This window comes from Pecten maximus, chromosome 16 (assembly GCF_902652985.1).
Source record: "Pecten maximus chromosome 16, xPecMax1.1, whole genome shotgun sequence".
Taxonomy (NCBI): Eukaryota; Metazoa; Mollusca; class Bivalvia; order Pectinida; family Pectinidae; genus Pecten; species Pecten maximus.
Window position 1 is genome coordinate 20,981,370 of NC_047030.1, and position 14,853 is coordinate 20,996,222.

The 14,853-nt window shown below is 33.3% G+C and overlaps 1 protein-coding gene across 2 annotated transcripts in view; it reads right to left on the reverse strand.

Moving 5' to 3' along the window:
- Nucleotides 1-14,853, reverse strand: part of LOC117344892 (neprilysin-like) — a 54,528-nt gene that overhangs the window by 12,574 nt on the left and 27,101 nt on the right. For both annotated transcript variants that reach the window (XM_033907763.1, XM_033907764.1), the window contains exons 6-16: nt 11,945-12,159; nt 10,826-11,005; nt 10,051-10,146; nt 8,671-8,816; nt 8,453-8,546; nt 7,558-7,686; nt 5,854-5,952; nt 4,995-5,072; nt 4,490-4,593; nt 3,185-3,243; nt 1,988-2,039 (exon numbers count right to left, since the gene is read on the reverse strand). In XM_033907763.1, the coding sequence (XP_033763654.1) occupies nt 1,988-2,039; nt 3,185-3,243; nt 4,490-4,593; nt 4,995-5,072; nt 5,854-5,952; nt 7,558-7,686; nt 8,453-8,546; nt 8,671-8,816; nt 10,051-10,146; nt 10,826-11,005; nt 11,945-12,159 (1,252 nt within the window). The remainder of the gene's footprint in view (nt 1-1,987; nt 2,040-3,184; nt 3,244-4,489; nt 4,594-4,994; nt 5,073-5,853; nt 5,953-7,557; nt 7,687-8,452; nt 8,547-8,670; nt 8,817-10,050; nt 10,147-10,825; nt 11,006-11,944; nt 12,160-14,853) is intronic.

Sequence of the window (14,853 nt, forward strand, 5' to 3'; positions counted from 1 at the left end):
ATTTATATCACTGCAGTGATGAGCAGCGAAAATATAAGGTTTTGCCTGAATTACTTTCAGTGATAGCGAATGAAGCTACAAGTCCATCTAAAAATCATCCATATTTTTTGTGACTCAATTTAGTGGCGTTTTTTTTTTTTTTTTTTTTATACTTTTCCCATACGAATTAAAGCCCAGTCTAATTCCCCGTGCTCCGTCAGTCGCTTCGGCATGGGCGCAGTAATACCATTATTATTATTATTATTATTTTTTTTTTTTTCAGTTTCAAATATTTTATTCCCCCAGCATAATCAACATATATATATATATACTTAAGCTAAGCCATTGTTATATATATATATATATATACATGATTTATAGGGATTGCCAACCCCCTGAACAATATTGTGTCCTCACGCAGGAGGGCTTGCTCACTGCACACAAATTAGATTATATAGAAGGGAGGGTAACTATTGGCAAGATGTTATTTTCACTAAAGTCGATTAAGTTATTATAACATTATTACTACGTTTTATTATCATCAAATTTATATGTCCATGTACACTGTTGATATAAAAAGTGAATATTTTTTCCTGTTTTAAGAATAAAGAAACACGAATTGGAGTTATAAGTGTCGTTTAATAGTTTTAACATATTTTTTAATGAGAAACTATATTTTTTAACGTAATCGTATTTTTAAATGCGCAGTTATCCCGATCGGTTGTCATTTCAACGGATTAGCCTAACTATTTTCCAGTAGGTAGGTAAAGACAAAATCCAATAAAAGCATTTCAAGGTCTCATCCGAAAAATAATAAAAATAGATCAATGGTTTGACGTTTAATATCAAATATATTTCACGAGAATGGCGGATGTTTATATATCTAGTATTCACACTACTATGAATATTAAAATTATCAAATGATTTAATTAAGACGACACTTTTATAATTTTATTTCTGTCGATCTACGTTATATGTTATAGTATGATGGGCTGTTTCAATTTATATTAAGTGTTATCAGTATATCGTCAGACCATATTGATGTTCCGTCGATATCGTCAAATTATACTGTGTTCTATCAATATCATTAAATTATGTTGCTGTTCCGTCAATATCATGGGGTTTTATTAGTTATATATGTCATCAATATCGTTACGTTATAATGCTGTTCTGTCAATATCGTCGGGTTATACTGCTGTTCCATCAATATCGTTACGTTATGATGCTGTTCCGTCAATATCGTGAGGTTATATTGCTGTTCCGTCAATATCGCTATTTATACTGTAGTTCCGTCAATATCGTTGGGTAACATTGCTGTTCCGTCAATATCGTGGGGCTATATTCTTGTTCCGTCAATTTCGTTGGGTTATTTTACTGTTCCGTCAATATCGATACGTTATACTGCTGTTCTGTCAATATCGTGGGGTTACATTGCTGTTCCATCAATAACGTCAGTTTATAATGCTGTTCCGTCAATCGTTAAGTTATACTGCTGTTCAATTCAATCAATATTGTGGGGTAACATTGTTGTTTCGTCAATGTAATCAGTTTATATCGATGTTTCGTCAATATCGCTAGGTTACATTGCTGTTCTATCATTATTGTCGGATATATTATTGCTGTTTTATAAGTATCGCTGGGTAGGAGAGTACACTTTAATCAAACTGTAGTATGATAAAAGAATACAATCGTATGTTTGGGTAAATTCAGTTATACCAATATCACAACTTCGGCAAATATATCTGAGGTTAATTTTGAATTTTGATGAAAAATATAGAAAACACAACAAATTACAAACAGAACGTGTTACTCCATGGCGTGAACGCTCTGTAAATACCATGTTATCTCGTGTATATTTGATAAAAAGTCATTTTGACATAACTCGACGTTAACTTCCATTTGTTTTATCTGAAACATGAAAACGAATATTAACATATAGAGCAGGCACGTGCTACATGTAATAGGAATATTATCAGTAATAGCTGATATACTGTAATAGTTGACATACTTTGGTTGAGATCTCCCGTAAAATGGTGGTTGCAGGATCCCGGCTGGAAACACTGTGATAACGAAGGAAAAACAATACGTTAATGACCTGTGGAGGATACTTGTATCTAATGACGACTATAGAGGATTCTTGTATCCAGTACCGACCTGTAGTGTATACTTGTATCCAGTAACGACCTGTAGAGGATACTTGTATCCAATAACGACCTGTAGAGGATACTCCTATCCAATAACGACCTGTAGAGGATACTTGTATCCAGTAACGACCTGTAGAGGATACTTGTATCCAGTAACGACCTGTAGAGGATACTCCTATCCAGTAACGAGTTGTAGAGGATACTTGTATCTAATAACGACCTGTAAAGGATACTTATATCCAATAACGACCTGTAGAGGATACTTGTATCCAGTAACGAGTTGTAGAGGATACTTGTATCCAGTAACGAGTTGTAGAGGATACTTGTATCCAATAACGACCTGTAGAGGATACTTGTATCTAATAACGACCTGTAGAGGATACTTGTATCCAATAACGACCTGTAGAGGATACTTGTATCCAATAACGACTTGTAGAGGATACTTGTATCCAGTAACGACCTGCAATCTTTGTCGGCTTTATCATCATTACCTACTTGGGTGATAATATTGTCATCAATTGCTAAGGGTAATACTTAAAACACGTGTTTATCTTTAAATTACCGAAACTGACGAGTCTTACTTGAATTCGGTGGATATTCTAATGGTATTATTCTTTTTTCTCATGAACTTTATTTATTAATCATAATCTAATTGTTACAATATGTAATACATACACATATAGCCAATTCCACTAGGAATATAATGATAGATAATTAAATCAATACACTTGTATGATGTTTCCATAATTTATGTAAAACGAATTATATTTCACCCTCTAATTAATTACTGCATTGATAAAATTAATGTATTAAATGTTGTCACGTACAGTTTACAATTACATGGATATGAAAATATTTCTAAAGCAAGCCAAGAAATGTGAATATAGATATATGCATACATTGACGGCGATCTCGAATTATATTATATATGTAAAATAATGTGATGACAGTTGTCAGAGCTGACCACTATGTATGGTCAAGATGACCAAATGCTACTACAGCTCAATTGTCAAATAAAGGTTTTGGTACAAGTGATAATATCCTGATAAACAGCTACTTACTAATTCTGTTTAGGACCGAGTTGTAATAAGCATTTACAGTGGCAGGAGCCGTCGTCCACCTGTCCGAAAAGAGAACGGAAACATATACTAATTAAAACTTGTTTTAATGTAATTTATGCAGGCAAACTAATAGTATTATAAATAAAGTTTATCATATTAATATGGAAGGAGGCATGTTTGAGGGATGTGTGAAGAGGTCAAGCTTCATCAGTGTCGCGCATTAATTTGTCGCTTTTTTTAGACTGTTATATATATAAATCGATGACGCAGTTGTTTACACACAGAAGCTGAAGAAAACATGGCGGAACAAGGTGCGTACGGTCAAGGCCAACCTGTTTTATTGTACTTTTGCACCAAGTATTTTAACTACTTTGACTAAGTTCTATTTTGCCCACCACCTTCCTCTTACTGCCTCCTTTCCGAAGTTATCAATACCATATTATGATTTTCATAGGTACTTATGCTAAAGTATATTAAACCTATGTTGGTCTGTGCCGTATGATTGTATTTTGTAAATTCTGCAGGGATAATCTCTGTATGAGAACTTTAAATTTGTATGTATACATGTACTTGATGTAGCGGGTTTCGACCCCATCTAAGACTTTTAACTCTTATATATCTATATGAGAACTTCATTTTTTTATGTATACTTGTACTTGATGTGGCGGGTTTTGACCCCCATATCATGTTACTACTATACTGTATATATAGATATGAAAAAGTACAATGCATATTGTTCTATGTATAATTGTTAAAATATTATTGTGTGGACTAACCACGAAATCTCTAAACCATGAAAGAAAGTACATATGAACACTGCATTTTATATTGTATAAACAAATATATGAAGGTTGTTGATATACCGAGTGGTTCATCACCCCAGATCTGACCTAGATTTGTTTGGCGGGTGTCGTTCATAAAACAGGAAAACCCCTTTGGAGCCCCCTTGGAACACATGTTCTTATTCACTTTGCACTTATTCATGGTTTCGATACAAATCTATGTTATTTTCATATTTTGCCATCGTTTTTGCCATCTATTTTCAGTTAGAATTGCAGTTTCGTCATTGTCTTTCCTGTCTGATGGTGTTTATACATATATATTTGATGTAAACGGGAAAAGACACAGCACCGCTGATCATTTTCTAGTTTTCATATTGAAATTAATACAATATTTCTAAATGTAATTAACTTACTTTATCATCATGTTTATCTACATTTAAGTCTTTGCAGACAAACAAAAAACAAAACAAAATAAATAAAAAAAAAAAAAAAAAAAAAACAGGTTTCATTAAACACAACTCACCAAGTTTTGTCAACTTTCGTGCGCAACATTCTGATACTGTCGATGGAGATCCTGTTGATAATTGCCAAAATATTCTCAAAATACGTGTCGGCGTTCACTGAGTACTGAAGGGTAAAGCACATTTAAACCATCAATTCCTTTTGCAACTAGCAAAAAATGTTAATGTTATTGTAAATATTCATTGTACAACTCAATATATATGCTTGTCGCTAATCAGAAAAACATTTCCATGAAAGAGTATTCAAGATGTTGACCATTTTAAACATAATTTCTTGAGACAATTAGAAAGTGTCACAAAGAGAAGACGGTATTATAGAATTCTTATGTTCCTTCCTTGTAGTCAGTGATGGGCCGTCATCGACCCAAACATCAAATCACTGGATCATTATTTCATTATCCTTACTTTATATCTTATTCATAGAATCATTACGACATCAAGGGTTGTATATGTCTATATCTTGAAATATTGAACCAAAATCCGTATACGATAAACAGCAAAACTCACATTGGAATAAAGTTTGTCTATTTCTTTGTCATTAAGTATTACTTCCTGATAGCCGATCTTCTGCTTGATGGAATTTGCCTGATGAACAGAAACATATTTCAATATCATGGAGTCCATTGTGGGTTTATATCAAACAGTGGCAATGATTGTAAGTTCATCATAAAAGATCATATGTAGATATAATCAAACATGTTAACATATGACTTGTTTTCTACCTATCACAGATTATCAAAGGCATTTCAGCTGCAAGATTGGATTTCGAGATAAACGTCATCTTCGTTAACCAAGAGGAGTAGGCGGATTGTATACCTTGGCTGGCGAAGATGGTAAAACCTTGGATAATACAGCAACATATACATGATCATAACAGAAAAACACGCATAAAAAGTCGTCACATCTTAAACTTAGATAAACTACCATCGTTTAACAAGAACGAATGTCGGGGGAAAAAAACTAGTAGACCTCCAACATATTGAGGAAACAACTTTAGGATGCAGCTTTATTCAGCGTATACTTGTTTGAATAGTATGATAAACAAAGCTCCTAACATAGTATTACTTATTATTATACTAAGTATTATAGCATATTCTGAATTGGCATATTAAACAAAGATATATTAGTGCTTACTTTGTGAGATTACTCCAAAATTTGTCCAATTGATTTTCAAAACTAATTAAATTTAGGGCTTGAACTACATTTTTTTGGTAAATAGTTCCAGCTGTCCACAATTCCTTGAGTGAACGAATACTTCCCCATGTCCAGTCTACTTCTTGATTAATTTAAGATGAGTGAATGAAAAAATAGATCAACAAAAAAGGAATAGAACAAAGCCATTGTTCTCAGTAACATAAATGTCTACCTTTTCCCTGGCTAATTCCCTGGTGGCATCGTCCATCCAGTCGTTTCCTCCCACCAGTTCATTGAAGGATATCTTTAACCGCCTAATCAGCTCCTCTGTCTGCAAATATCAGTATTATATAATGATGTACTAGTAACAGATGTCCGTCCAATTACCCTAAGAACACTTCTAGACATTTTCGCCAAACCGTTGGATGTGAGAATAAGCTATTAATGTGAACTTCTAACAGGGATCATCGTCTTAATTTTAGTGCGGATTTCATGGTTTATTTTAAAACTGCCTTCTGCCCATGGCGAATTTTGAAGAATATCAATATGCACGTGCGCTTACATTTTATTAACTTGAGCAAGACTAATGTGTGCTGATCAAACAGCGAGAGGCGAATTCGCTCTCCGAACTCTTAGCACGTTACGAAAAATATATGATCATAACATATTTATGTTGTCGTTTAAGTCAACGAAGAAGTGTAAATGGATATATCCACCGATGGGAAAGCATGTCATTATATAAATTAACATAAACTTTTGAAAAATCAAAACTTCAAAAGTATTTACCGTGTCGCTATCAAATGAATCTGACTGAAAATATATATCATTATTTTGCATGTGAGTTATGCCATGCGTGTAAAACGTATAGCCTTTATTTTATCAAAAACAAACTGAATACGAAATGCATTGATAACTTAACACCGAAGGGCATGTTGCTCTATTGCAGTGTTTCCGAAAGTTGCTAAGCTGCTGAAACTGCTTCGGCACATTTAGGTACGTGAAAATTGCGCCATGATTTCTGACTGAAGATAGGACTATGTTCTTTTATTATTTCGAGACTAGCTTATGTTTCTGTTAAAAACATGTTCGGCGATCCAAGTTATGACCATCATACCTTAACAGTCCATAAATAATACAAAAGTATAATTATTCTATTTAAAAAAAATTCAAATATCAATTTCTTGAATATAGACTTGTACCTGGATGATGTCTCACAACCCCTATCATTACACCCAATTAACGTGGTCTTACATGTGATCGTAACATGCATGCATGTAATAGTCGAGACATTTAATCATCACACGTCTACCACCACGCATGCTTTCATCTAGGTATCCTGACCAGATAGATATTGTATAAAGTAATTCCAATATAAAACAGGACTTCTATTATAGTGATGTATGATATAACTTGACATTTTTATCAACATCTACCCCTACAGTCATGACTGTCGTACAAACCAGTCACACGACATGTTACTTTAAGATCGTATTATCGAATATAGTACTGTAATTAGCATATACCCTAAAGTATCATATAAGGCAACGTATACTCTTAAGTTTCATACAAGGTACCATATACCCTTAATGGATATGTCTAATTAGATTACAGTCTTAAACGTAAATACAGTGCATTTTGCCTAGATCATTATAATCTCCAAATAAGGGTCGTGTCAGAAAATTATATTTTTCACTGAATTCTCCCACTAAATTCTCTAAGAGCAAAGCCTGTTAAACAAGACAATACAAGATAACAAATGTAATATAGAGACTCTGTAAAAGGGAAAACAACAAAAGAGTCCATCATTTCAAACATTCGTAACAACTTTCATTGTATTTGTCTTTTTACATTAAAACGTTAATCAATTCCATGCGTTCATAATGACACTTTACACCGATTCGTCTCAAATCATTCATCATTCCTTCACATTTCTTACATCCTTCTTGGATTCCTCGTCAAATGCTTCCTTCACGAAAAGTCTCCCCAATGCCATTCCAAGGTTGGAGTTTATGTAAGAGGAACATTTACGCCACCTTGCACGTGGAACAGCGGTTCCGTATAACACCTGGAACAGATTAAACAATGAGCTATTAAATCGTAATAAAACTTCCAATTAACTACAGGTAGGATTTATTACCCATCGAACAACAATGCGTGTGTCAAACTGTTTTAAACATGTGTCTAATCTAAAGCTCAAAATTGTTTTTGATAAATATCGAACTCATTCAAATTTTGTAATTTGCACGTGTCTAGTTATTAGTAAACGTGTTTCAAATAAAAACCTTATCACTGGGCCTTTCCACAACGAGAAAATATTTCTCTCCTGGGGAGATTTTCAAGAAGCAAATTCGAGACATTCAACTAGTCAGCACTCGTGAACTCTATTTGGTGTGTTTTATGTATTAACTGATCAAACACATGTATGAGAAATATCACGGCGTATTGATTATTATTATTCATTTATTTATCATTAGCCGACAAACAATGCCAATTAAAATCTCAGACTAACGGTATGACGTCAACATCGGTGAATTAAACTCTCCGAAAATAAAACAATATAAAAACCAAATAAATTATGTCAAGTGCAACAAATCTTGCATAGCAGTGCATGTTTTCTTACTTTGCCCCTTTTTATTGGTACATTTTTCAGAATATAGTGTACCTAATATCAGTATACTCTTCTGTGTTAAATGAGAAAACGCCGTGAATATAAGTGTAGTACTGCTAGTGGTAAATTTGGGTCGAATAACCGTAAGCATACACAGCTCTAACTGTGATTGGTAAGCTAATTAACTATTGTTAATAAGCTAAGTTATTGATGACAAGCTTACCTTGTTATATTTCGTTATCATGTCCTCGTAAGTTTCGTCCAAATTATAAATCCTATTCTTCATTATCCTCCACACGACGTAGTTGGAAACAGTTCTATAAGCAATAAAACTATAAATAACATCTTTTTGCATATTAACGAAACAGATTTTATTAACTATTTTGTGATGACTTGGATCTTTAATACTTGAAAACTGATCTGTTCAAGAAAGATACTGACCTTTTTCCGTGTTTCTGTAGAATTCCGAAGAATTTTTCGAAGTAGGGAACTGCCCGAACCACAATTGGTTCACTTTCATTTACTGTGATGTTTACTCCTTCCATAAGCATGATCCCGGTGATGTAATTATTCCAATTAAACATCACCTAACGATTAAGTTTAAACATATATTAACAACACGAAATTTTTACATTTAGAATTCGGTTAAACATTTTCAGGAAAACTACACCAACTGAATAAGGTTAAAAAATTGGCAACAGTTACATCGCAAAATGGGAACACATTTTAACTAGGGCTCATAAGATATCAATTAATTAAATCTAAAGTATCCTATTTATCATAAAGTATTATACAAGGTAACATATACCCTTAAGTATTATACAAGGTAACATATACCCTTAAGTATTATACAAGGCACCATATACCCTTAAGTATTATACAAGGTACCATATATCCTTCAGTATTATACAAAGTACCATATACCCTTAAGTATTATACAAGGTACCATATACCCTTAAGTATTATACAAGATAACATATACCCTTAAGTATTATACAAGGCACCATATACCCTTAAGTATTATACAAGGTACCATATATCCTTCAGTATCATACAAGGTACCATATACCCTTAAGTATTATACAAGGTACCATATAGCCTTATGCATTATACAAGGTACCATATACCCCTTAAGTATTATAAAGGTTATATGTACCCTTAAATATTATACAAGCTACCATATACCCTTAAGTATTATACAAGGTAACGTATACCCTTAAGTATTATACAAGGTAACGTATACCCTTAAGTATTATACAAGATAACATATACCCTTAAGTATTATACAAGGTACCATATACCCTTAAGTATTATACAAGGTACCATATACCCTTAAGTATTATACAAGGTTATATGTACCCTTAAGTATTATACAAGGTAACATATACCCTTAAGTATTATACAAGGTAACGTATACCCTTCAGTATCATACAAGGTACCATATACCCTTAAGTATTTTACAAGGTAACGTATCATACAAGGTATCATATACTAACTGTTATAAAAGGTACCACATAATATATCCTGATTATACCCTTATAAAAACAGTAAGATTACAATCTCTTTGGTATTTTATAATGTATCTAATATCCTTAACGCTTACAAAATCTAATGTGTCATGTGTCTTAAGAAGAATGCATGTCTACAAAATCAAGGGTAGAGTGTATTCCTGACACTTGTATATGTTTAATCTTAATCAATACTAAAGAGTTCACAGAGAGAGGGTTATGATGTATCTCTATCGCTAAAATAGATTTAATAAACGTATAACGTGTAAAGTAGGATATCACGGACTGATTATATATGGAAAATTGTACATACATCTGCAGGTTCCGAGAAATTTTCTGACAGCTGGGACATGGGCATCCGGTTATAGAGGACATTGCTGTCTCTCCTATCTTCGGCTGCCATAGAAATCTAGAACAGACACGATCTTTATCAACGCAAACTCTGACCAGTACAAGCTCGTCGGCTGGAGATGCGTTTGTATACTATTTAAATGCTATACATATATGATTTGGTTTAGTTAGGCATTACTGAAATGTAAAGACTAAGTAATCAGTGAGTTCCGGGACCGAAAGTGTTGAAATTCAGGAAGAACATTACGAAAATGAAATCTTTGAAAAAGTGCATTTTTATTTGCAACGTCGAATTTTGAATTTCGAAATATGTACATACTGGCTACAAAGATGTTTATTGTTAAATGATTATTTACATTATCAATGCTATCTTACATTTGGTACGCTATCTTACCTCTGAAATACTAGCTTACATTTGATATGCTAACTTACATTTGCAAAGCTTACTTACATTAAGAACGCATATTAACAAAAACAATGCAGACTTACATATACAATGCTAACTTACATTACAAATGCAAACTTACATTTACAGTGCTAACTAACATTTACAATGCTAACTTACGTTTGAAATGCTAACTTACATTTGAAATGCGAACCTACATTTGAAATAGCGAACTTATATTTGAAATGCTAACTTACATTTGAAATGCTAACATACATTTGAAATGCCAACTTATATTTGAAATGCCAACTTATATTTGCAATGCTTACTTACATTTATCATGCTAACTTACATTTGCTATGTCAAATTCTAAATCGACCATAGCTTTTACATCATTGGTTGCTGTTTCTTCAGTAGCACCAAATGACATTACGACCGACTTAGCTAGTTCTTCATACGCTTTCACCATGACATCGTCACGTCCCTTTTGGTAGTACTTCTGACCAGGCATGCCAAACCCTGGCTGATCGAGCTAAAACGATAACCGAGAGGTACATCTATTATTCATTTCTTGACAAAATGGTTATATTTGTGCACATACATACTCTGATTAAAATTAGAAAGATGAATATGGATGTACTAATATAAGAAATAGATAAAGATATCTATCAAAGCTAACCAGGGTTTTTATCTTTCAAAAACAGATATTTTAAGTGCAGCACAGTCTCATGTCCTTGCAAATTTTGAACGAATTTTAAAATATCAACTGAAGCCCGTTTAAGAAAAATCCTGTTAACATATTTTGATAAGAACGCATTGATAAGTGTTGATAAACCATACTTACACTCAGAGGGAAAACTGAAGCATTTATATGTTTATTATCAACATAATTTTACCACTAAATACTGCAGTGTGCAAGCTGTGTTACAATTTCGTTCAGAAACCAGGAAAGAGCTGTTGCCGCAAAAAGTCTTACAGGTCGTTAACTCGCAGCTTACTATAATGCTTCAAAAGCTCAAAGGTAAGATGTGAAATTTTAATCTCAGCGGAGAATTCTAAGTTGTTTAACCCTGGTGGTTATGCCGCGGTTTGAACAGTGAAATATTCCCAACTTTCCCCAACAATTACAATACATTTTACTGATTTCGGTAATTTGTACAATGACATGATTTTCTGTCCAATAAAATCTGGAAAATCCTTTCCGCTTCCGTATTGAATAAGTCTATAAATACGACGAGACAAGGAAAGTAGTTTAATTTTTTTTTTTTTTTTTTTTAAATTTTTTTTTTTAATTTTCAGAGCTAATGAACAAATTTGAAACAACGGTTACTATATCTCCTTTTCAATAGCACGTGCGTGGAGTAGTGTAGGGATATATCTATCTAGAGATATGGGTGTCTCTGTCCTGAAGGTAAGGGCACTGGATTTAACATATTCCACATAAGTGTTGGGTAATTCCTCTTGTACTTACATAAATTACTCTGACGGTGGAGTTCTTTACATCTGTGTAGACATACATCTCTAAAAGTGGCTTGTTGTTGTATTTAATTAGTTCAATCAGAATCTTCGTTAGGTCATACTCGCTCTCATTCCAGTTACCGCCTGGTTTTGAACCAAGCACCGGCCAACCTCCAAGATCGTTTATCACAGGGAATGCGACTGAAATGTTTCGTTGTTTGATAAGATCTACAAAGTAGAAAAGTGAGAGATGTTTTAAATCCAATCTTTTAACATATGATATGATAGGAATACGTGAAATAATGTTCACTCCTCAGGATAAGAAATGGTCTTCTTTGGTTAACTGTCGATATTTACGATTGCGCTGCTACTGTACTAAAATGTGGCTTTAGGTTTGCATGGCGGGTGTCGCCGTTGACGCAAAACACGCTTGCCCTTCCGGAAAACTTGTTATCCTAACTTTACTTTTCCAAGTGTCTATATACTATATATCATATACGGTGTAATTCATAAGAAATCTGGATACATCGGTTTGCCATCGATATCCCAAAGAATCAATATTTCTTCAGCATTAGATATTGCATTTATGTGTAAGTGTATAAGTTTGTTAACAAAAAAAAATCATTCAAAATGTCCAACTCTTTTTTCAGAAATAAAGATATACGGTACGTCTACACATATAAACTAACATGACTTATCTCGATGGCATTGGTTCATTTCTATATTGCATTGTTGAGGCTAAACCCTATATAACAAAGAAGTTAAAAAATATAACGAAAACAGCATAGGCATAGTTTTTATACAATGTATAGTATGTTAATACTATCAAATTTAAAATAATTTGCGTCTGTAACTTATGATTTGAAAATGGTAATTAATCTTATTGAAATAATAATAATAATTGAATAATCGTTAGTGTCAATTGTCTAACGGAACCAGCATACTTATGTACGAATGATGCGTATAAAATGTAATCCAGCGCCCTATGAACATGGTAATGAGTTTTCATGTTGAAAATATAAATAAATTCCTATTGTCACTCTGTGGTTAAGTCGTCCTTTTGTGGATTAATTAAGATACACTCCAGGTCAGCAAGGTTTGGTTTGACGTATATGTGTGACTTTACTTATATAAACCCATAATTACCACGGCTGAACGATCCTGTCAACAAAATGTTAGGCTTGCCTTCACAAATGCTAATTCCATATTCTGCTGACTTGTAAATAATTTAACGCATGTCATTTCTGATGACAAAATCCCTACGCTGTGTTCACAGAGACGTATCTATGTGTTTGTGTCCATTTTTATACGTATTTATTACGCAATCCCCAGTGATTTATCATATTACCAGGCCGTGGTCTCATCAACGTTCCGTAACGCAAGGCCATTTCTTTACTTTAGTTTGTCCACAGCACAGCAATATTGGAGTAAAAGAAAAGTATTTAAGGAAGCTCTAATTTGATAACGTTTTCATATGGAAATTTTTCTTATATAGGGACGTTGTTGAAACCGGATTCACTTTTATACATATGTAATAATTATGTTTATACTTTACGATCTCCCTTCACCAATTATTTACTAATACTTATGTTTAATGCATTCTCTTCAGTTGTCGTCCAATGTTTTCCTAATACCAGGATACACATTTGATATATGTATTTCGTGACGATAGGTAAAATATCTGTCCCGGTTTATCGCATATATCGTCCATCTTCTGTATAGTACCACTAATAATTCGCTATATCTGCCTTTAATTAACAAGTTTTTATGCTTCACTAATTGCACTGTGACGTCATTCATCCAAACCTTGGTAAGAATGATAATTTACTGTAAATACTCCTTTGGATAATATACTTGAATAGATACTCAACTTTCCAAACCTTCCATTATCTTTTTCATCATTTAACTTGTAGTTCTTTTTCTCACATTTCGAATTCTATGCCACAATATTTAAAAGACAGCGCTGAAAACTACCTTTTTTTGATGAAATTGCTAAATCAAGAACCTTATTATACTATCTTACTTATCTGACACGAATTAAGGGACAAGAATAGTAACACAATCTTATTTATAGTCCTCCCTGTTTATATACCAACGTCAACTGTACATAGACAACGTCACTTTAACAAGCCTACCAATGTCTGACATTTATCCGTTACCCTCCAAGGCTACCACAGACAACGTCACTTTAACAAGCCGACCAATGTCTGACATTTATCCGTTACCCTCAAAGGCTACCACAGACAACGTCACTTTAACAAGCCGACCAATGTCTGACATTTCTCTGTTACTCTCCAAGGTTACCACAGATAACGTCACTTTAACAAACCTACCAATGTCAGATATTTCTTCGTTACTCTCCAAGGCTACCACAGATAAAGTCACTTTAACAAACCTACCAATGTCTGATATTTATCCGTTACAATCCAAAGCTATCACAGAAAACTTCTCATTAACCCATTTTTACACTAAGAGATGGTATTCCATTTGAAACTTTAAACCTATCAAAACGTTAATGCAATTCAGATAAATGTATAAGGTTTAAATAGAAATTCTAATACATGTATTGATACTAATAATTGAAATCAGTGTATAAACGTCATCTATAGAGTAAGATTCAACCTTCATTCGTAACAAATATAGACAGTTTCGCTGTCCTAAGCTCAATTCCAGATCTGACTCGTCAACTGAATATTCTGCCAATCATTGCATTATTAAAGGTATTAATAATAATAATTCACACTCATTCATCTAGCGCATCCAGAGCATTACTTGGTAGTTATAAAACCACAGGTTTTCTCATTTATTAATATATCTATATTAATGTTGATATCCTGTAAACATGGTTTACGGAAAGGGCTTTCATTGGCTTTGCACTTCGCCTATTTTATTTTATGTCTGATCGATGAAATAAAATATTAT